This window comes from Etheostoma spectabile, chromosome 13, assembly GCF_008692095.1.
Source record: "Etheostoma spectabile isolate EspeVRDwgs_2016 chromosome 13, UIUC_Espe_1.0, whole genome shotgun sequence".
Lineage (NCBI taxonomy): Eukaryota > Metazoa > Chordata > Actinopteri > Perciformes > Percidae > Etheostoma > Etheostoma spectabile.
In genome coordinates, this window is record NC_045745.1 from 12,370,095 (window position 1) to 12,392,672 (window position 22,578).

The following is a 22,578-nucleotide window of genomic DNA, read 5'->3' on the forward strand; positions in this document are numbered from 1 at the left end:
GTTCCTAAATATAACCACCAAAATGTGGCCCTCAACTCATGCTTCTCACTTCTTTCAGAGCAGCCCTCACCGTCAATTTCAGCAGTTCTACCCTTCGTCTCCATCACATCTTCCTGCTCCTCTTAACATTGTCGCTTAGTAACCAACTGAGACCTTAATGTAATCAGCAACTGACTATCAGACTGTAAGGGTTAACAGTCTGGTGGTTAATGCAAAGACATGCAAAAAAGTCTTTCCCAAAATGCTGAACTACTCTTTAAGAGAAATCGAATGCTATCGTTTCCATAATGCTGTCCATGGGACACTAACTATGTTCCTACCTAAGCCATGTTTATGAGCTGTTGCTTGTCCTTGCTTTTTTTTGTCCGGTTGGCCTGAAAGTTTCCTGTTGTCACAATTACTGAAACAAAAATCCATGAACCTTTCTGTCACAAAAGTGCTTGTTTTTTGTTCCAACATATCTTCCATTTAACCACAACTCTCTTCTCTTTGAGTTGTTGTCACTATTATTTGTGAAATCAGAGCGCAGCCACTTACCGGTTAAATCCTCATCTTTATTTTTTTGACTCCAGCAGAAAATTGCTCTGTGCCATTCAGCAGTTGTTATGATTATTTTGTTTTCAACTGCAATTTGTGCTCAGTGGGTCATTTTGACTATTGTTGTACTTTGCAACAAAAGACTGGCGATGTTTGGTTTGATTTTCTTATATAAAAGGTACAAAATCAGCCTGATTAATCGGATTGAAGGGAACTAATGGCTATCTTGACCTTATTCACTTCACTTCAATTGAGATTGGTTGAGATATTTCAGTCTAGACCAAAGTGATCAGCATTATCATCTAAAACAGGTAACGTCCACTGAAAAATGATCTAACAATATTTAGCGGGCCTTTGCTGGGCTTGCCACCCTTATCTGGGGATTTGTTCTGATGTGATGTCACTTCCTCATTGTGCAGTGCCTTGCTACTCCTGTTGGCTGTTGTCGTTCACTGCAGGTTCATTGCTTCCATGAGGTGTCTCCATGAGGGGCACTGAAGTGTCCTCATCGGTCTTGATCAGGTAAGACTGTGTGTACTAGGTTTAAGCAGGTTCAAGGAGACTAATGAAGATGTAGAAGGGGACAGCATCGCCTGATGTTAGCGCTGACAGACGTTTGCTTTGCGTTTGTGGTTGTTAGGATGGATCTCGGCCTCTTTAGTCCACATGTTTTACTACTGTAGTCAGCTAAAAGGTAAGTCTTCTTTCTTCAGCTATGACATTTTCCAACACTGACTTAGCTTTTGTTTTAAATGTACTCTCAAGCAGCCCATTGCTCTTTGGGCAGTACTTGAGAAGGCATGCTTAAACCACCAAGCTTAGCAAAAGCTTATAAATCACTTGAGCTGTAGCAAGTGTTTAGCAAGCAAATTCCTACAATAACACCCCACACAGTGAGAAGCACAGGCAGTCAGATGATCTGATGGGTTATAAACAACTCAACACTTTAACCAGAGTATCTAAACCACTTTATTAGAAGTTAAAACCAAAATTGAATGCCGCCATACATTTCGGCAATTCTCTCTCATGGCACATAAAAACTGAATCGCACAACTACGGAAAGTACGATGTTGTTGAAGTTGGAAGGTCAATCTGTGAACTCTGATGGATGTTTACAAATGGTGTTCATTTTAGTTGGCTTTCATTTTTTCTGCCAGATACATTCAGCTAATCTGGGGGGGTTGTTTAAAACCTAATTGTGGTATTGTCTCAGTCTTGCCACTGCTGGACATGGTTTTTAGGAATGTTGCCGTATTGGGACATCTCAGCAGTTATCCTAGTAAATACATTCTTGTCATAACTGATCGAATTGGTGGCCACTCTACGAATATATGATCCAATTAAACCAGGGTTTCCTGTAAAATCGTTGTCACTAGATTTAGAAACAAGACCTCATTGATGACTTTCTTTAAAATGAGTGTGGGTGCAGCAGCAGAGACTAAACATTTGTTTACACCTCACAATTCAATGCAATTTGTGTGTTTTGTTAGATTGTACATGTGCTCACCCTCTGAAGGTATGAATAAAGGTTAAAAGGGTCTTGGTCACTGTAGTTCATCTTAACCTTCTGTGTGTTTGAGATGCCCTCATGGCATTCGAGGCTTTACCTTGTTTTATCCGTGGGTTTCTTTTGCCAGCAGGTTTAAAATAAATCTTTGTGTCTATCTATGGGGCTAGAAATTGTGTGATCCCAGAGGCTGTGAAGAACCTGTGCTTCCTCACAGGAAGTCTGTCTGTTTTTACTTCATAAAGACCTTTACCGAATTGGGCGGTAGACGGTACGACCAAGCCAGCCAGTCATGTTAAGAGGGATTTTTTGTTGCTGTAGGGTTCGAGAGAGAGGAAGCCCCAAGGCCACACGTGTGATGTTGTGCCAAGAGACCTGTAGTATCTTAACCTCAGGTCAAACCTTGACTCCAACAGCGAGGTAGTTGTCAAGTTGTCCTGGGAGGTTGATAGCTTGGTGAAGATAAATTTGACTGCTGTATCTCAGCTAATCTGTTGTCCACGTCAATCGTATTTTAGCAGATGGAATTCCACACATTAGCATGATTAGCATGATTAGCCAAATGGGTTCTGGACAGCAACACCATGACAACATGGCTAATAACTTGAACTCTCAGCCACTCATTTATCCCCCCCAAAACAGAGCAAATATAAGCTTTAAAGCCAGCCAAAGATTAATTATTCTCATTTTGTTGAACAGCACATGGAGGCTGATTTGAATTAATTCTATAATATAGTAGGATATGTTTTTCATTTTTTCATTACCTATTTCATATTAATTGGGATCTACCCTTTACCTCTTAATTGCTGTTGTTTCTGAGTTATTTATTTATTTATTCATTTTTACTACCTTTTCAGTTTTGTTGATTTTGCCCCCAACAAATATTGGCGTCACTCCAAACATTGAAATAGATAAATAGTTTAAGTAATGTAATAAGTAAGTAATAAGTTTAAATAATATGCTTTGAAGATAAAATATATACTATGCACTGCTTTACTTGAAAGTAAGTGTTGAGCTTTTTACCTTCTAAATAATGCATGTCATCATTAATGGTGGTTCTCGTTTTTCATTTTCAACATCATTGTTATTTTTTTGTATGCACACTCTAGATCAGGGATATTCAAAAATGTGTTGCCCGGGGGCCACTTTTGCTAATTAGCGGCCAGGGGCCGATTGCTAACCAAATTCAATATTTATTAGATAATATTAATAAACATTACAGGCTCATAACTAGTCTTTCTTTGAAATGTATTAACGTAACTAAGTAAATTTGGCACAAGGCTTGAGATCAGGCCTATATGACAGCTAAATCAGATATTTAAATTCATTAACTAGCTGGTTTTGGTTATGTTTGAAAGAGTTTATACAGCATTTAACATAGTGGCAACATCTTTCACCATGCAATCACTTAAATGTTGAAATCATTCATAAACATATACTTATCCTACCGGGGGCAATATTAAAAGCATTTTTAATGCAATCTGGCACTTTATTTACATTCAAACTTCAGAGTAAAAATAGTTAATGATCCCACTTTTATTTTTATTGTGAATTAGAAAGTGGTCAGCAGGCCACCCAGCACCCTATCTGCCCGCAGGAAGTAAATGAGTGTCACTGCTCTAGATAGTTCCTTCCGTGTCTTGATTTCTGCTAATGGCCAAATTACATGTGTGTTCTTCTATTATAAAAGGAAATGATGATGAAGTGGAAATAATTTTCTCTTGAACTTCTTGCTGTTTCTATGAAGCTACATCAGAAAAAAAAAATCTTTACATTCATCATTTTGACCTTTTTATTAATAGGGTTGGACATTTCAAGTAACCTCAGGAGAAATTGAACTATGTATATCTCTTTCTTCAAACGAAAAAACAAGGGTTTGAGAAATTGTGTATAGAAATGGACATTTTGCTTTGTACTGCAGTATTATCATTCATTAAAGCAAATTCTGTTCAAACGTTGCAACCCCTACTTCTGCCTGTTCTGCCTGTCTAAAGTGTGTCTCCTTCTGTGTGTCTCCTTCTGTGTGACACGCTGCAGATGAACTCTGAACCAGGTGCTAGAGTGCCGTCCTGTGGCCACATGAGGACGTGCACACAGCCTACAGCATCAGAGGCACAAATACAGTATTTAAAGGACCATGGTGACCAAAATATGGAATGATAGGAAGTGTATGACAAATTGAAGGAGTATAGTACTGTATGACTGTCCTCAGTTTTCCCATTAGAATGCATTCACACTGCAAGAAGAAAGTAATGCATTGATTTTGTTCTAACGGCAAAATCAGCCCTGAATGTTTCTGTTGTTTATTCATTATGCAATTGATGGCTTTTACCAGCACCCCTTAACAAGCAAAACCTCTACAGTATAAGATAATTATCTCTCTGCAAATTATTGCAATTTGAGATGAACATTACTAATTGCTGTTCCTAACTGTAAGACTTACTGTAGCCCGCCATAATTAACAATTTTGAATGATCTAGCCAATTTTTATTGACATTTAGCACAATACATGAGCATCCTGAATATTAACCTAATGGATCTTATTAGCCATGTCCCCTAGACCAAGGTGAATTAATCAAAGCGGACTTGATTTATATACCCCGCCCTTTCTTTTCTTCTTCCACCTCTCCTCTCTCTCTCTCTCTCTCTCTCTCTCCATTTCCTGCGCTCTCTCACACCGAGGCAGCTGGGGATTCATTTGTCTTGCTGATTAATGATGAGAACCATATCCTCCGCAACAGCAGTAAATTAAAAGAGATTGGGGACAGAGAGAAAGAACATCAAGGTCCATTCATCCCAATCAAATTTCACAGTAGGTCCAATTCATCCTAAGCTTTATTTGTATTGTCTGCTATACAAACACCAAAAGCGCCAGTCATTCGCTTTCTCTTCCTAGACCCTCAGTCTGGGGATTTCAACTGGCAACTTTCCAGGTGCACGCTCATTTTTCAAGGCTTCAGGACACAACCATGGCCATTACTTCACTGCTTTGAAGGCAGCATGTCTGTTTCGGATTGCAGTTGTTCACCAGCCACAGCTACAGCTTAGCGCTTTTGTCTCTATGTGAACAAGCTTCATGTTCTCCCTCTGAGTGTTTTGGTGTCCTCTCAGTCTAGAGAAATGTATTTAAGGTAATGTATGTGCCGTAACGGCATTGGAGACTCTAAATTGGCAATAGGTTAGTGATGCACATAAGATAAGATACCCCTTGAAAATTTGGTATAATGATGTACTGCATGTATGGAGTCTGATGTGGAACTCTACTGTACACAAAGATGTGGTGTGTAATGGCGCTGTGTAAAGCTCTAAAGTGTGTGTATCAGAAGCAGTTGTGGAAGAAGTATCAGGAAGAAGAAGCAGGTCCTTTTACTTAAGAAAAACTACTAATACCACACTGTAAAAATAGTCCGTTACAAGTAAATTAACATTTCTGCTGGACTGGTAGGCCAATAGTAACTAGTAACTAAAGATGTCAGATTGATGTAGAGGGTGGCCACGCTAGCCCAGCTAGTATATATATCAGGGTTTACTGCTTAACACAGCGACCGCAGGTTCAACTCCGACCTGCTGCATGTCATTCCCCCTCTGTCTCTTCTTTCATCTGTCCTGTGAAAAAAAAGGCCTAAAATGCCCATAAATAATAAAATATATGTATATATGTATATATTAATGTAGAGGAATAAAAATATATCTATCTAAAAATGTAGTGAAATAGAAGTAGAAAGTGGCATGAAAAGAAAAAGCTCAAGTAAAGTACAAGTAGCTCACATTTGTGCTTAAGCACAGTTCTTGAGTAAATGTACTTAGTTACATTTCACCACTGACCAGAAGAACATGAGTCCTTATTCATGATTGACCAGACTTTAAAAATATACACTGCACAAAAAAAATATAGGGAACACTTAAACAACACAATGTTACTCCAAGTCAATCACACTCCTGTGAAATCAAACTGTCCACTTAGGAAGCAACACTGATTGACAATCGATTACACATGCTGTTGTGCAAATGGAACAGAAAACAGGTGGAAATTATAGGCAATTAGCAAGACACCCCCAATAAAGGAGTGGCTCTGCAGGTGGTGACCACAGACCACTTCTCAATTCCTATCGTTGCAGGCTGATGTTTTGGTCACTTTTGAATGCTGGCGGGGCTTTCACTCTAATGGTAGCATGAGACGGAGTCTACAACCCACACAAGTGGCTCAGGTACTGCAGCTCATCCAGGATGGCACATCAATGTGAACTGCGGCAAGAAGGTTTGCTGTGTCCGTCAGCCTAGTGTCCAGAGCATGGAGGCGTTCCCAGGAGACAGGCCAGTGCATCGGGAGAGATGGAGGAGGCCGTAGGAGGGCAACAACCCAGCAGCAGACCGCTACCTTCGCCTTTGTGCAAGGAGGAGCAAGAGGAGCACTGCCAGAGCCCTGCAAAATGACCTCCAGCAGGCCACAAACGTGCATGTGTCTGCTCAAACAGTCAGAAACAGACTCCATGAGGGTGGGATAAGGGCCCGACGTCCACAGGTGGGGGTTGTGCTTACACTCCAACACCGTGCAGGACATTTGGCATTTGCCAGAGAACACCAAGATTGGCAAATTGGCCACTGGCGCCCTGTGCTCTTTCCAGATGAAAGCAGGTTCACACTGAGCACATGTGACAGACGTGGCAGAATCTGGAGACGCCGTGGAGAACGTTTGGCTGCCTGCAACATCCTTCAGCATGCTTGTTATGCGGTGGGTCAGTGAGGGCATGGGGTGGCATTTCTTTGAGGGGCTGCACAGCCCTCCATGTGCTTGCCAGAGGTAGCCTGACTGCCATTAGGTACCGAGATGAGATCCTCAGACCCCTTGTGAGACCATGCTGGTGCGGTTGGCCCTGGGTTCCTCCTAATGCAAGACAATGCTAGACCTCATGTGGCTGGAGTATGTCAGCAGTTCCTGCAAGAGGAAGGCATTGATGCTATGGACTGGCCCACCCGTTTCCCAGACCTGAATCCAATTGAGCACATCTGGGACATCATGTCTTGCTCCATCCACCAACGCCATGTTGCACCACAGACTGTCCAGGAGTTGGTGGATGCTTTAGTCCAGGTCTGGGAGGAGATCCCTCAGGAGACCATCCGCCACCTCATCGGGAGCATGCCCAGGCGTTGTAGGGAGGTCATGCAGGCACGTGGAGGCCACACACACTACTGAGCCTCATTTTGACTTGTTTTAAGGACATTACATCAAAGTTGGATCAGCCTGTAGTGTGGTTTTCCACTTTGATTTTGAGTGTGACTCCAAATCCAGACCTCCATGGGTTGATAAATTTGATTTCCATTGACAATGTTTATGTGATTTTGTTGTCAGCACATTAAACTTTGAAAAGAGTATTTAATGAGATTATTTCATTCATTCTGATCTAGGATGTTATTTTAGTGTTCCCTTTATTTTTTTGAGCAGTGTGTGTGAAGGTTCACATGCATGAGGATGCTTTCCGCTAAATGCTAAAGTGAGCATGTGAACATGTTCAAAATAACTATGCTAATGTAATGTTTAGCAGGAAATGATAAGACTACCATTGATGCTATATTAGTAAACTTTGCTAGACACGTGTGTGTGTGTGTGTGTGGTGTGTGTGTGTGTTGTGTGTGTGTGTGTGTGTGTGTGTGTGTGGGTGTGTGTGTGGTGTTGGTGTGTGTGTGTGTGTGTTGTGTGTGTGTGTGTGTGTGTGTGTGTGTGTGTGTGTGTGTGTGTGTGTGTGTGTGTGTGTGGGTGTGTGTGTGTGTGTGTGTGTGTGTGTGTGTTCGTTCTCGACTGTATCAATCTGTATATATTCAGTTTTTGTTGCCGTTCCTTTTAGTAGTAATGTTTCCCGACAGCTTTATATCTCATATCCCCTTCTGTATCATATAACTGTATCGGTTGCAACAAACTATTTCCCTACATTAGGAATCAATTACTTTTCTATTTTATTTCATTTGTTGGATGTACTTACTGCTCCACTCTCAGAGGGACCCTGGAGCATGCGGACGGTATTTGTACATTGTTCAGGGACTCAATCAGGCCCTAAATGTTTCATTTCTCCTCCAAGCATGTGGCAGCCTCCCAAAAAGCAAGAGACAACTCAAGTGACTGGAGTCCACAGGAAATAGATGGGAGCTCTCAGAAGCTTTCAGGTCATATCTCCCTAATGAATGCTGCCTTCCTCTGCTGCTTTAAAATCAACTGTAGTTTCCGTCACTTTTTTTTTCTCAGTGACACTTTCATTTCTTTTTACCTGCCACTGCCTTCAAAGTGACTATAGCCTCATCTTGGATGAAAAGATGAGGAGTTACACGGAGGAGTTGGCGGTGTGAAAATGAGCACCTCTGTCAGATCAGCAGTAGAAATGGGCATTATATGGTCGGTAGGGTTGGAATCCATAGGCATTCCCCCGATTCATTGATCTCTATAAGAAATATACAGCAATTACGAAATGCAGAGATGTGAAAAATATTAAATCAGTTGCAAACAGACTTAAAGAGCCTTGTAGAAGTGTGTGTGGGTGTGTGTGTGTGTGTGTGTGTGTGTGTGTGTGTGTGTGTGGGGGGTGTCACTTGAACAAATCAAGAATCGACCTGAACGTTGCGTCTTTCAGCTCTATCTGCATGGCCGGAAGGATTTGGCAACACTGAACCAGTGTATGAGAGTGACAGAAGTGTGCACTGATGTGAAAGATGTGCTCCATGTTTCAGCAGGGGCGTTTCTAGGACTTGAGGAGGTTCGGGGCTTAGCTGGAACCTATTTTAAAAAACTCAATGCAACGCAAACCAGCAACTGGCTTGCCCAGCTTGTTAATAGCCGGTGCATGTTAATTTTAGCCGCCCAGTTTGTAGATGTTCGTTAGATGGCACCAACATGTGGCCTAATCATAACTGGCCTGGCGACCCAAAGGCCAAGGTTTTTTTCAATTCTCTGTGGCGACTTATGATGTGGGGGGTCTGTGGGTCCTCCCTCAGAACATTGTGAGTGTTAAACACATAATTCCCTGCATTCAGGTGAATTTGTATGTGTCCTGTTTATTTCTACCTTATCCTGAATCAAGTTATCCTTGAAATATCTTTATGGAAACACAATGGAACAGTTAAAAAAAAATCAACCACCGATGTATATTCCCATTAGATAGACTTTTCTAATTATATCTGAGTTGGCACACATGTAGCCTAGGCATCATTTACTCTTCCCTTCGCTTTTGCATCTTTTGTTGGGGAAGTAACCTCCTTAAATGTGCACATGACAATTATTCACCTCAGTGACACATTAATTAATTTTAATGAATTACTAAACCCCTGGACTGTACTATTTCATGTGTGTTTGAGCAACATTTCTGCTCATGTTCAAAACGATGTGCTCTTTCAAGATATGTGTTCTCAGTGATTTGGAGTCATGGTGATATTTTGAGAAGAATAAAGTGATAATAGGTTATTACAAGAATACAGTCACTATATTTCAGAAAAGAATCTACCTGCACCATAGTCTGCTGTGCATTATGGGATTGTTTTGCTGATGAGGTAGATGTCAGATCTTCTGACAGACTGCACAGACCACAGAAGCAGCGCTGGCCATCTCTATTTTTACAGAGAGCAGACACTGAAGCAACCACAGGTCTGCTTCCGAGCTCCGTGTGTTTCAGTCTGAACCATCGACTGGAATGGTCACGGCACAGGAACTCCAAACAAAACCATTAGCATTCCACTCCTATACTTTGTGTTAATGGAATCAATGTATTAGACTGATTTGGCTATAATTGCTCCAAAACTTAAATTTTTCACAACTTACCTCACTTACAGATGGTTGCTAGGTGATAGTAACAACTACGTCATGGTGGTCAGACCCATACCGTAGACCCCGCATGTAGCTGCTGGTTTTATTCGCCTTGGAAAAAACATTAACTGTTACAATTCTACCATGAGTTCTACAAAAAAAAAATGTAAGAACTCCGAGTGCCTTGGAAAAGTTTCCTTTATTTGCATGTGCTGTTCTGGGGCTTTTTTATTGTATTATACTTTTTTTGTGAAAAATGATTAAAAAACTAGAAAATCCAGGGCTATTCATAGAACATTCAGGGCTGTAGCCGGGGACGTCCAGGCTGAACAACGCCTTTGTGTTATTAAAGTAATATTTTTTTTAAAAAAAGAGAAAAAGACTGCTGACTGGGTGAAGACTGCAGTTCCTCTAATAGCCAATTGATGCATGGTTTAATGATGAATGATGAATGTATGAATGAATGAACAATAAACTTTGGGCCGGAAATTCAGCTTTCATTTTTCTTCAAATGAGTCATTTGTGCTCTTTACTTTCTGATTCAGTTCAGAAATGCGTGCCATTATTAATTAATTTAACCCGTTGAATTATTAAACACCCCCTCTTGTCTCCTTTGTGAAGTACAACAAAGTCTTCTGCTAAGAGGTATCAAAGATACCACAAATATTTGTTTAACCTGAGATTAAAAATCTGAATGTAACTATAAAATCAAAGCAAAGCATTAATATAGACTATGGAGAGGACAGGGTCAATGTTAATGTTATTAATGCTAACCTAACAGAGGTGTCAAGTAACGAAGTACAAATACTTTGTTACCTTACTTTATTTAGAAATGTTGGGTATCTGTACTTTACTGGAGTAATTATTTTACAACAGACTTTTTACTTCTACTCCTTACATTTTTATGCGATTGTCAGTACTTTCTACTCTCTACTTCTTTTAAAAATAGCCTCATTACTTCTATTTCAGTTTGGCTTGTTTTTATTCATCATCATCATCGTTGTCATTGTTAAAAAAAAAATAATAATAATAAATTTTGCACCATAGAGTGAATTTGATTGTGGATGAGAAGTATAAACTTTTCTTGTTCATGTACACATTCAGCCAATTGGGACAGAAGAACACACCAGAACAGGCATCTTTAGTAAGCAGTATTTGATTTGATTGGCCACATTCCTACACTTATAAAATGCAATTCAATGTGAAAGTAATCCAAGTATTCAACGTAATGGAATACGTTACAAATTCCATTTTTTGTCATGTATTCTATAACGGAATACGTTTTTTTTTCTGATCACATTTTCATTTATTTTTATATATGTAAGGAACAAATAGTGACAAGCAATTACAAACAATACACTGAGATGGAGAACGCGTGTCCCAGGACCAAAAAAAGATAAAAACCAAAAACCGAGAGGAAAGACTGGAGGGAGGGAGACAAAACAACACACGCAGAAACAGACACACACAAGCGCACGCATAAACAGACGCACACACACAGACCGACATAAGACAAGGGACCAAACACCTGCACTTAGAGGCAAAATACATTTTGAAAGTATCGTTTCCAACACTGCCTACAGATCTACATCGTTCAAAAAAGTATGGGAAGTTATTCCTTCAGAGACTCAATTTGTGATAAACCAAAGTGTCCTTTAAGTTGAGATTAATTTCTACTGCTCTGCATCCTCTGTGTAAAAACTGATTGCTGTTTCTGTGCTCTTATCCTTTAACGATGACACGGTGCGCACTTCATTACATTTCTTGGACATATTCTCAGCTGAGCAACTGGTGGTGAGCAACTGGTGTTTGGCTCATGTTGCCCCAGCAATATACCATCAACTCATACCAAGAGCAGACATGTAGTGAGTGAATCACCCATGATCAGATGTATTCTCATTTGGTATTTGCTTCAAGCTCACTATCACAGCCAGAAACACGAATACCACAGATGATGGCGCAGCACTCAAAGTTCAACAGTACAACAACAGGGTGTTGGGGTTGCTAGCTCTACAAACATTGGCTTCTTTCTACCCGCAGAACACACGCATGGTAACACACACACCCCTCCACCAGCGCCGCCGCTGCCTCCAGCAAGTGCTATTTTGCCAACTGCAACCCTGGGCAAGATAATAAGATGGCTAGCAGACATTTTGTCAATATTTCTGTCTTGGCTCAGAGTGTGCCTGGCCGGCTGCTTACTGATGGATGTGTTGACTCGTTTTTTTTCTTCTTTTTCTGTTCCACAGGAGCTCTGCCCTGGTTTGCCAGACTGCGAGAGAGCAAGTAGAGGCAAGTGTACAGGGAGGAGAGAAGGTCTTACTAATGCAAAGCAGTTCATTAAAATCAGGCACAAAGCATCTATCAGGGGGGAGGGGTGCTGCTAATCCGTGCCTGTGGTGAGTCCAGCAATATTCAGAAAGGGGACGGCACACTCCTCAGCTGTGAACTTGTCTGGGGAGCGGCGGAGTTGTTTGATGCTAACGAGGCCGTGCAGATGATTGATTTTCCAGAAGGATGCTTTGAGACTCTGCTCTTAGTCTGCCATCTGATTATCATACACGGCATTATTCATGTCATGAATATACAAAGAGGCAAGGAACAAATAAATACTGACATGCATCCAGAAGCTGATAAATATTAAATAGAGCACACATGGCTTCAGATTTTACCATTTCATAATTTGAACATTCATGCTGTGAAGCCTCTAGCCAGGGTCTAATCTTCATTTCAAACAGGTTGAGCAGCCATGAGGAGACGAAAAGTTCTTCACAAACATCATATTTGTGCTATGTCATGAATGCTGGAATTCTTACTCTAGAAGTTTGCAGTATTTCAGATACTTCATAAAGTACCAGTACGGTATGTGTTACTCTGACTTTTCTAACCGTTTCATACAGAAATTGTAATGAAGAAAAAGGGGAAAAGTCAGAGGATCACCAAAATCAAAGTAGCATTCATCTTTTTATAACATATCATACACGAAAAAAACCTTCTGCACAAATGTAGAACCCCTGTATTGAAAAGATTCATTGATAATTGTAAAATAGTTTATTTTAAGGGACAACATGTATAGGCTGATGTTTAATGTTTCACATTCTGTTTCGACACGTGGGAGGATTTGAATGAATACTAATGGCACAAACAGAGGTAACTGTGTGCTCCCACTGTTTGGACATCAAACGATCCGTGCAAACACACACTGGACACCAACACACAACACACCCCAGAGCGGTTGGGAGCCCGCTGCTGAGAGATCCAGCTTTGCCTCCGACACTGATTCAGCTAGTGATGTCTCATTCATTAAATGGGTTTCTTTAAATTCTGTTGCCACATATTTTTCTTCTTCCATTTCTTTTTATTGTCCTCCCACGTAAGACACAAGTAAGGGGGGGAGAGGATAACGAAATGGCACCAATGTGTTACAGTTTAAAATGGGTCTTAAATTACAGAGTTCTCAAATGTCAAATTAGTTTTATCAAAGGACACATGGAATTCTAAATTACTATGTGATTATGAACAGTTGTATTAATTACTTTAAAGCAGTACTTGCCCAGAATACCTGAACCTGAAGTATCTTACCAGAAAATGACTTTGGTTGATGTAAAAGTTACCTTTAGTAATTTTCAGTGATTTTTCTGATATTAAATTTATTCAATGGTTAGAAGTAAAAGTAAAAATAACTTTGATTGAGAACTTTATGTTGCTTACTTAAAGTAAAGCATAACAGTTGGGGTTTCCACACCTTTGTGAACATCAAATTCAAAGTGTGACATCAACAAAGAAAAAAACAGAAATCAGAATCTTTCACTCCAACGTACAAAAAAACATTTCTTGCAAGAAACGAGTAACGAAGAGGCTTAGGGGAAATATATCAGAGTAAAAGTATACATTTTATTTAGGAAATGTATCAGAGTAAAGGTGAAAGTTTCCAGAAATTTAAATAGCAAAATAAAGTACAGTTATGTGAAAATTCTTCAAATACAGTAATGCAGTATTTGTACTTTGTTACATTACAACACTCTATATAAATATTGATATAAGTCTATCTGAAGTCTGTTAGGTCCAGTCACAGTCAGTGTGCGTGCAGCCAGCACAGAGCACCCACGCAGACTTGTCGTGATGACGGCTTTGTGTGTCAAAAGCTTGTGAAGCCTCAGACTACGTTTCCACATGGGCAGCTATTTTCATAAAGAGACATTTCAATTGTCCGGTTTCAAAAATAACATCATGCACACATGTCAGTTTTCAGAAAAGTGTTAATTTACACATACCTGTGTATATATGCAGTCAAGAGCATGCCAAACCTATAGGTGGCAGGGTAACGAGAAACTCAAGCTCACGTTAGCCAATCAGAATCCCAAAAATAGCAACAACAGCGACAAATCACTTCCTCTCTCTCCTCTTCTTCACTTCCTCTGCTGCGTGAACCTCCCTTTGTCTGCAGTTTATATGCAAACGCGCAAACAGAGATTTCTAAAATTTCCACTCTGGCTGGAGTTTTTTAGAAAGACTCGTTGTTGGAGGCGAATTCTCAGTTTTTGTGAAAACAAAGGACACAAATGAAGGAAAGTGTCTCAGTTTTTCATAATAACCATGTACGTGTAAACAAGGCCTAAGTCTCTAAATGTCCATTTGGATTCAGCCTTTCTCTCTTTATTGGTCAACCGCAGACTGCTATGGGCATCACATGACGCATATCAAATGCGGTAAAGTGGTCCACGGGGTAGAACCCCGGGCCGCTGGAAAATAGCCTTGGGAAGAAACTTGTTTTAGGAGAACGTGTACGTTCATAAATTGTCATTTTAGTGTCATCTGCTTTTGTCATGACAAGTTATGGTTAGGGTTCATGTGTCATGACAGTGTCAGACTGCAGAGATCTGAGGAGCAGTTAACCATAGTCCTCAGAAATCCACTGAAAGCGTTAAGTAAGGGAAATCCAGTCATTAAAAGAACATACGGCAAAATTTCTGGCGGCAACAGGGCAATCCCAGAAGTGGAAGGTCGTGGATATAGACTAGTTTACTGAAAAGTAAAGTCAAGTCAGCATGTAATTGAGGCCAAGACAATTCTGAACCAGAGCTGATTTAAAAACAAGAAAGTTCTAAGACCCCCGAAAAGTTGCATCTAAGATCAGAATCCTGCTCTGAGAACAAACTCCAGAGAGAAACTCAAAAAGTTAAAGTGTTTCCTGCACTTGCCTAGGTTTCTTGTGTATGCATCACAGAGGTTATTAGCCCACAGTCTGGGGTTGTTGCCTTTGAATCATTAAGTAAAGGATGAGTGTTTGAAGCGCCTTGATATAATGATCCTTGGCAACTCTGAGGGTTCAAAGTAAATTGGCAAGGGTAAAAAAAAGGCTTTCTTGCGACTGAACGAAATAGAGAAATCAGCCAGCTATGTTTAATAGAATTTTCATCAGTGCTCAACCAGTCTCTCAAATGGGTTATCTAAGATAATGGCTGCACAGGTTCATTACCTCCTTGTCAAATTAAATTTCTTTTTCTCCTCAAGGGGGGATTGGATAGTGATTACAGATCTAACCAAAAGAAGGCTCTAACTTTCACTCCGTAAGACTGGGGGAAGGCGACAATGACAGCAAAATTAGTCTATTTCATCTCAAGACCTTTGCACACTGACCCGTCCGAGCCACAAAGAGAGTAGGTGTTCATTGTGGTAGCACTGAGGGTTGTCTTTGTTTGCATTATTTTTCTTTCAATGTGTGACTCTTGTTCCTCTTAAATGAAGATCTCTTGTGAAAAAGGGGTGATGCGTAAGACATACTATAAGAAAAAGACAACATTTACTTAAATAAAACTAAATCAGCAGATGAGACGTTGCTGTAGGGCTTAATGGATTCTTAGTCATTGTTTCTTTATTTTGAAAAAGGAAATTAAAATGTTAAATGGTGCGTAGAGAACACAGAGACTCTGAACTCAACTGAAAATACATACTGAATAAAAGAAAACACCAGTTGCCATGGTGTCCATGACATTTTACTTTTGGGATTGCTCCGTTGCCTTCAGAAATTTGGTCGGATAACACTATTTTCGGGCGGATTTCTGTTACCGTCCGTTACTAACTTTTGATTTCTGAGGACTCTGGTTACCTGGTCCTCAGATCTCTGCAGGATAAGTCTGGACAGCTAGCTAGGCTATCTGTCCAATCTGAGGTTTCTGTTGCAACTTTTGAACGTACACAAATTCCGCCAACATAAAATTACAGCAATTGCCACTAAAAACACCACAAACTCGCCATCCTCTCTACCCAAGTGACCGACACACTTAAAATTATATAAATAAATATCTTACATGTTGCACCTTTAAGTCCACGTCATGGGACGCAAGTCTACTCTGCTTCAGAGTCCTCAGTCACCGCAAAATATACAGACATGTTCCCACTACTGAATATTGTAAAGTGTGAAGGAAATGGTTTTTTTGACCAAGACGGACATAGCAAACCAATGAGCCTGATATACATGTTGCTTCTGAAGTGCATGATACAGAGCACAGGCTAGTCAAAATAATCTGTTAGGTTTGGTAATCTTGCTCTGGTGGTTGTTGTGTCCTCTAGTTGTCAGAAATTGATCGGTTAATTTAGCTTTTAACCAAAGTTCTGTAATGTGCTATTATTGACCGTTACCTGCACACGTTATGTGTCACCAGAAAATGGGCCTCATGGTGGAGGGAAATTATGTTTGCAGTATTCATAGAACATAATCTCATAGAGTTAACTATCATCCCATGAAATTGTCTCAGACTGTGTTATTTATGAGCAGATGCAGCCCCAGCACCAAACTCACTAAACGGCAGCAGCTGTGGCCTGCATCATCCAAATCCAAAGAGGAGGTGAAGTGCTTCTCATTTCTGGCTGGCTTTATATGCCGGACACTCTGATCCCAATGATCTTTTGACCAGGATTAGAACAAAATGTTTTGGCAGGTTTGAATGGTGAGTGGTGCGATGTGTGTGTTCGCCTTGATCTCATTCTAAGTGGTGCTTCTGAGAAAGTACCCAGTGTCAATATGAAATATATGGATGTCAGTGTGCATATGAGACGCTATCAACATGATGTGGTAAATGTGTCCTGTATTGATCTTTCTTTGTTCCATTAAGGTCATTTCTGTGTATTGGTTGGATTTTTTGAAATGGCTGTCATTTATGATAACGTAATAACGTAATTGCTTATATCTGGGAATATGGAGACATCACTGCATTATGGGGTAAGATAAAGGGTAAGATGACCAGAGAGGTTTGTAAACACAACAGCCGTTTAGTCAGGTTGTCTGATTCACTTTATTGGAGGTAAAATCATAAGTGAGTCTCCAGAAATGTCACAATAATCCCTCAGTAAGTGACGAGGTTACTCTAACGAGGGGATTTATTTTCCAACCTATCTCATTGCGATCCAACTGCTCCTGTTTCTTGCCTTATCGTTTTCATTTTTAGCATGGCCGTGTTACCAAATCTCAACAATTAAGTTGGTGAGTACATTATTACTATTAGTGTTTTTTTATATATATACACACACACTCACACACAGAGAGTGTATAATTGTCAGAAAGGTCATCATGTTCATCTCAGTCCCATCAACCCAGTGACAATATAAATGATGGTGTCAAAAGTTGAACAGTCACTGTGTCTCCAGTGGTGACAAGTTTCTTGAGTTTTTGATTACATTTCCCAAAGTGACACTGTTGTTGCCTACTGAGGAGATGATGAGCAGCAGGGTATCTGGGGCTCAGCATGAGGGTTGCCTCTCTGCAGATATCCTGATTGGTTGATGTGTGTCTGCACACAGAGAGAGAGAGAGAGAGAGAGAGAGATGCCTTCACAGGCTGTTAGTTCCAGCTCTACTTTCCAACTTTCTCCTTAAAGTAAAGACGTTCCAGTCAGACTTCTACAAACAAATGCTCTGTTAAAGGAGATTTATTTTACTCATGCATACAAGATATTTAGAAACTGTCACATTCAGTGTGGAAATACATATAATCAGCTAAAACTAAAGTTTAAACACTGACTAGTTTTGCTTTATGTAGTTACCTCTAATATACACATTTGTATTTAGGAAGTTGGATTGTGTTCAGTTTGGAATCATGATGAAACAGTTACTTTTTACACATGAGGTTACTTTTCTTGTTTTATCATTTTCTTTGCACAGAAGAAATTTGAAGGTGCAGGGTGGCTGTGGCTCAGGAGGTAACCCAAATCGTTCACTCATCCCAGGGTTGGCAGTTGGATTCCCAGTCCTCCTGCCAACATGCCAAAGTGCCTTTGGGCACTAGACTGAACCTCAAATTGCTCCTGATGGTCCGGCCAGCACCTTGCATGGTTGCTTGTTGCCATCTGTGTGAGTATGTGTGTGAATGGGTTAATGAGAAGCAAATCAGATGCAATGATTGAAGGATTGAAATATGGAGCATAACAGAGATAGTTGTATTTCTGATACCAGACAGCCTACATCTTTGTATAAAAAAAACGTAAAGTGTGGCCGTCTGCTGTCCTTACAGCACCACAAGAGGAGCAGCGGAGAGGCGCTTGATGCTTAAAGGGCAGCAGCCGTGTTGAATGCCATGCTAATGGCAGGAAATCACTAGAACTGGCGTTGGTGGGAGAGGGCGGGAATGAGGGTTTGCAACAGATAACCACATAACACTGTAAATACTACTGCAAATTGTGTAGGGTATGTTTTCTTAATCTCTCAACAAAAAAACACTCTAGCCGGCAAAGTGTAGCTCGATAATTTATAATAAACTTCATTTGCAGGTCCTTTTATACAAGCAATGCAGCACAAAGTGATTCACAATAAGGCAATGACACAAGTAGACATAGACTGTGTAAAAAAAAAAACAATTGAATGGCATCATTGATTAAAAATAAGATTGAGATTAATAAAATAAATCAGAAATAAGATGGGAAATTATACTCATTTGATTAATAAGATGACAATAAGATAAAAATTGAATACATATTGCTAGAATGCCTAAGATGGAAATAAAACCCTCTGAATAATAATAACAATAATAATAAAAACATAAAGTTTGTTAAAAGTTAAAAATATTCAAATCAGTGCCTATATTTGCAGCATCAGTGGTGGAGGTTTGATTTTCTCCTCGGGTGGACTCTTTACAAAGTAATGATGGCCGTGTAATGCTTGGAGAAGCACTAACTACTTCCCATTCACTTTTATGTTATTGAGGTGAAAGCACAATTTTCAAAGGTGAATATCTCCCAACTCCAGCACAATAAATTGAAGCATCGGAAATTTAAGATCAAAACATTTTTAATTGCAGGGCTTTAGGTTCAATGAGGGCCCCCTTGTGGTAATTTAAAGGCTGTGGATGGAGAAGATGTGGATTTAAAATGGTTGGCAATCCCTGGTGGTAATATAAACATCAAAATGATTATTAATCAGAAGGGAAATCACCAATGGCTTCTATTTAACAGTAAAGAATGAAAAGAGAGGGAACAGAAAACAGCTGGCAAAATAAAAAAAAGAGCAGGAACACAAGAGGCATTCTTTGAACATTAACAAAGACCACATCCTGCAGAAAGGCCAAATCATTCCTAAAGCTTCTGATGGTGGCTCATCGACATGAAATGCACCACAGTACCTTCTGGCTACAAGCAATGATTATCCTTGTATTGGAATTGAGCTTACATATGAATATCAAATCAATTTAAACCTTGTAGAAACAAAAGTGTGCAGTTTATGGGAGATTTTACCTTCAACTTTCCCACCACTGTAGTAAAAATAATAATGTGCTTTTATAAAACCCATGTGTGTGACACAGCGTCTTTAATCAAATATAATACAGTACAGTGTGTCAGAGGCTGCTCCCTCTCACATCTGGTGACGGGTCCTGAAAGGATGAAACAGATGTTATGTGCTGATAGCGTGTTGGTGTGTAACTGTCTTAGAAATTGTTAAACTTGAATGTATGGAATGCATGAAGTTGTGTTCATATCAACTTATACTGTGTATGCTTAGTTTCTGTAAATTCCTATTTCTGTACTGTCTACTATGCATTGTAATGTGCGTGTTAATTATTGCATTGCCCTCATCAATGCAATGCAAAAGCTGATGAAGATCCTGAATAAACAGACAATCAAGAACCTCAGAGCACTGGCGACACCTTGTGGCTGGCTGGGCGTCAGTTTCACGGCCGAATGGAAGCAGTTTGTCATCTCTGCCATTGAAAAACTAACAGCTCCATTTTGAAGATGCAAAGATCTACCTGCACCAACACACATCTTAGAACACTTTATTGAACGCTTCTTATTTGTTTGACTATTAATAAGCATGGAACATTCGGCATTTTAATCTCTGAATAGGACGTCAAAATAAGAAATGAAACTGCTCTGCATATGCATATAAGGCCCTAGGTTTAAAAAAAAAAAAAAAGGAAAACGTTTGGTGAATTGGAAGGTGCCGAATTAATGACTGGTTCCCAAAGCTTAATGTGGAGTTTCTTTTCCTCGGGGTTGTAGTCTGTATGTTTGGGTACAATTGAGTCAACCTTTAATTCGTACGTTTGTATAGGATGTTTGGTTACTAGACAGAATAGAGTGCATCTGTACGTGGCGGTAGCTGGTGCCTCCGTAAAATATGCAGATAAAAACTGATTTGCTATTTTATGGAACATTAACTAGGTTTGTATATCCATCTTAAGGGGCGTTTCGACCCCGCCTCCAGCTGTGACAGGACCTATGAGCGCGGAGGACCTGTTTCTGTAGCACCATGAGCAGATCCTCCAATTGGCCAATCGGAAATCAAAACAAGCCTGCCGTGATGAGAAACTACGCGTTCATTGGATGCCCTGTGAATGACGTAAATGGAACGCAGTACGGATTGGTCACTCGCCTACCTTTAGTTTAGTAATCGTCCTTTTACAGCTGTTGCCTACCGGAATACGAGCAACCTTCGCCAGGTACTGTGCTGTTTAAAATTGTAATGTTAACTTTAGATTAACAATGCGACAGTGCAGCTGACTTATTCGCTTTTAACATGCGACGCAGCCTTTTTGGTAATGCATATAGTGGTCTCTACGTTGTGTTGTCATGTGGCGTTGTGATACGAAACAGGCAGGAAGTTAAAACGTTTAATAACATCTTGCAGGATTATTGAATTTTGTAACTGCAGAAATGAAATCCATGTGATACAATTGTAAAGTGGTAGAGTCAGGATCTGTCCACCTTCCAGGGATCAGAGGGTCAGTTCCAGAAGTTAAACATTTGATACAGCAACTCACACGTGTTACTGTAATGGCTTATTGTGTTAGACAAACATAAGCAATTGTTGTTAAAGGAAGTAGTTGTTTAATGTTAGGTCTTGTTATGTAAAAAAAAAAGTCTTCTGATTAAGACAGAATGCAGTCTTTGCAGTAAAATGTTAAAACTTTGTCATACTGTCAATCATTCAAACCGATTGATCGATTATCGATTCTTACAGGTTGTTGTTGACAAATAAAATTAATTAACACTTCTCTATTATAGTGTGTTTTAAACCATTTATTAATTTTTAATTAATGTGTTACCAAAAACATGTCTCAAAGGATTCATGCAAGAGATGACAGATAACAACAGGACTTCTGGGAAATGCAGTGTTCTTGGCATTCTATTTATTATGTGTGCTCACTGTCCATACTTTACAGATTCGACCATGGATCTTGTGCTGAATGTTGCCGACTATTACGTCCTCACCCCGTATGTGTTCCCTGCATCGTGGCCCGAAGAGGGGGCCTTGCGGCAGATCATCAGCCTGTTGGTGCTGACCAACCTCGGGGCTGCAGTCCTGTACCTGGGCCTGGGAGCCGTCAGCTACTTCTTCATCTTTGACCACAATCTGATGAAGCACCCGCAGTTCTTAGAGGTATGAAGCCTGTATCTGAGTTTGTGTTGTTATGAACTGTGTGTTGCCAATGCTAAACACTAAGCAATCAATCCGACTTTACACATACAAGATGGGGACTAATATATTGGAACACCTGCAGAATAAAATGCAAAATAGATAATAAATACGATTTAGGAGCATGAGAAGAGTTACCTCAAAGGCTAAGACTGGTGTTATTTGGGATTTTTCCTTACTGACAACAAATTCATACCCCCCTGGATGCCAGGGGTGTTACTAGAAATGCCTCTATATAACCTCTGTATCTTTTTATAATGTTTATATATTTCCACTTTTTTTGTTTTTATAATTTGTTTTTTTCACTTTTATTATTTATTTTATTTTTTTTACTTAGAATCAGGTTCAGAGAGAGATCAAATATGCGATGACCTCTCTTCCCTGGATCAGCATACCCACGGTGGCCTTGTTTTTTGCTGAAGTAAGAGGATACAGCAAACTGTACGACAATGTCCATGACTCTCCGCTGGGTACGTTATAGAATGACCTCACCAGCTTACAGTTGTTTTATAATATTTCATGTATTTGAAACCCTGAACGTACCATGTTCTTGGTGGTGACATGGTCTGTGTGTTTTCAGGGTGGCCTGGGCTCTTCCTGAGTATGATCTCCTTCCTGTTTTTCACTGACATGTGTATCTACTGGATTCATCGGTTCCTGCATCATAAGCTTATTTACAAGGTCAGTACAAGTGGGGTTTTTCTTTTTAAACGTATTAGGTAGGCACTTGTTGGGTGCATTATAACATCAGCACGTCATTGTTTTGACAATATAATTTTTTTTTTTTTTAATGCTTATGATTTTTAACTGTTTGTACTTGTGTTTTATCTGTTTAACTGAT

The 22,578-nt window shown here is 39.9% G+C and overlaps 2 protein-coding genes across 4 annotated transcripts in view; one reads left to right on the forward strand and one right to left on the reverse strand.

Annotated features, from left to right (window-relative positions):
• The first annotated feature begins 1,210 nt into the window (after positions 1 to 1,210).
• The window catches only part of LOC116700205 (lathosterol oxidase), a 39,654-nt gene continuing 18,286 nt past the window's right edge, over positions 1,211 to 22,578 (forward strand). For 2 of the 3 annotated variants that reach the window (XR_004334593.1, XM_032533200.1), the window contains exons 1-4: positions 1,211 to 1,231; positions 21,484 to 21,701; positions 22,075 to 22,207; positions 22,318 to 22,418. Coding sequence is in view for 2 of the 3 variants with exons in the window: in XM_032533200.1 (XP_032389091.1) it covers positions 21,492 to 21,701; positions 22,075 to 22,207; positions 22,318 to 22,418 (444 nt within the window). In the remaining variant the exon portion in view is untranslated. Of the gene's footprint in view, positions 1,232 to 20,659; positions 20,761 to 21,483; positions 21,702 to 22,074; positions 22,208 to 22,317; positions 22,419 to 22,578 lie in introns of those variants that run through there. The other variant, XM_032533201.1, reaches the window with a different exon arrangement.
• The window catches only part of plekhb1 (pleckstrin homology domain containing B1), a 19,034-nt gene continuing 16,392 nt past the window's right edge, over positions 19,937 to 22,578 (reverse strand). The window contains exon 7 of the transcript XR_004334596.1: positions 19,937 to 19,946. The gene's annotated coding sequence lies outside the window, so the exon portion shown is untranslated. The remainder of the gene's footprint in view (positions 19,947 to 22,578) is intronic.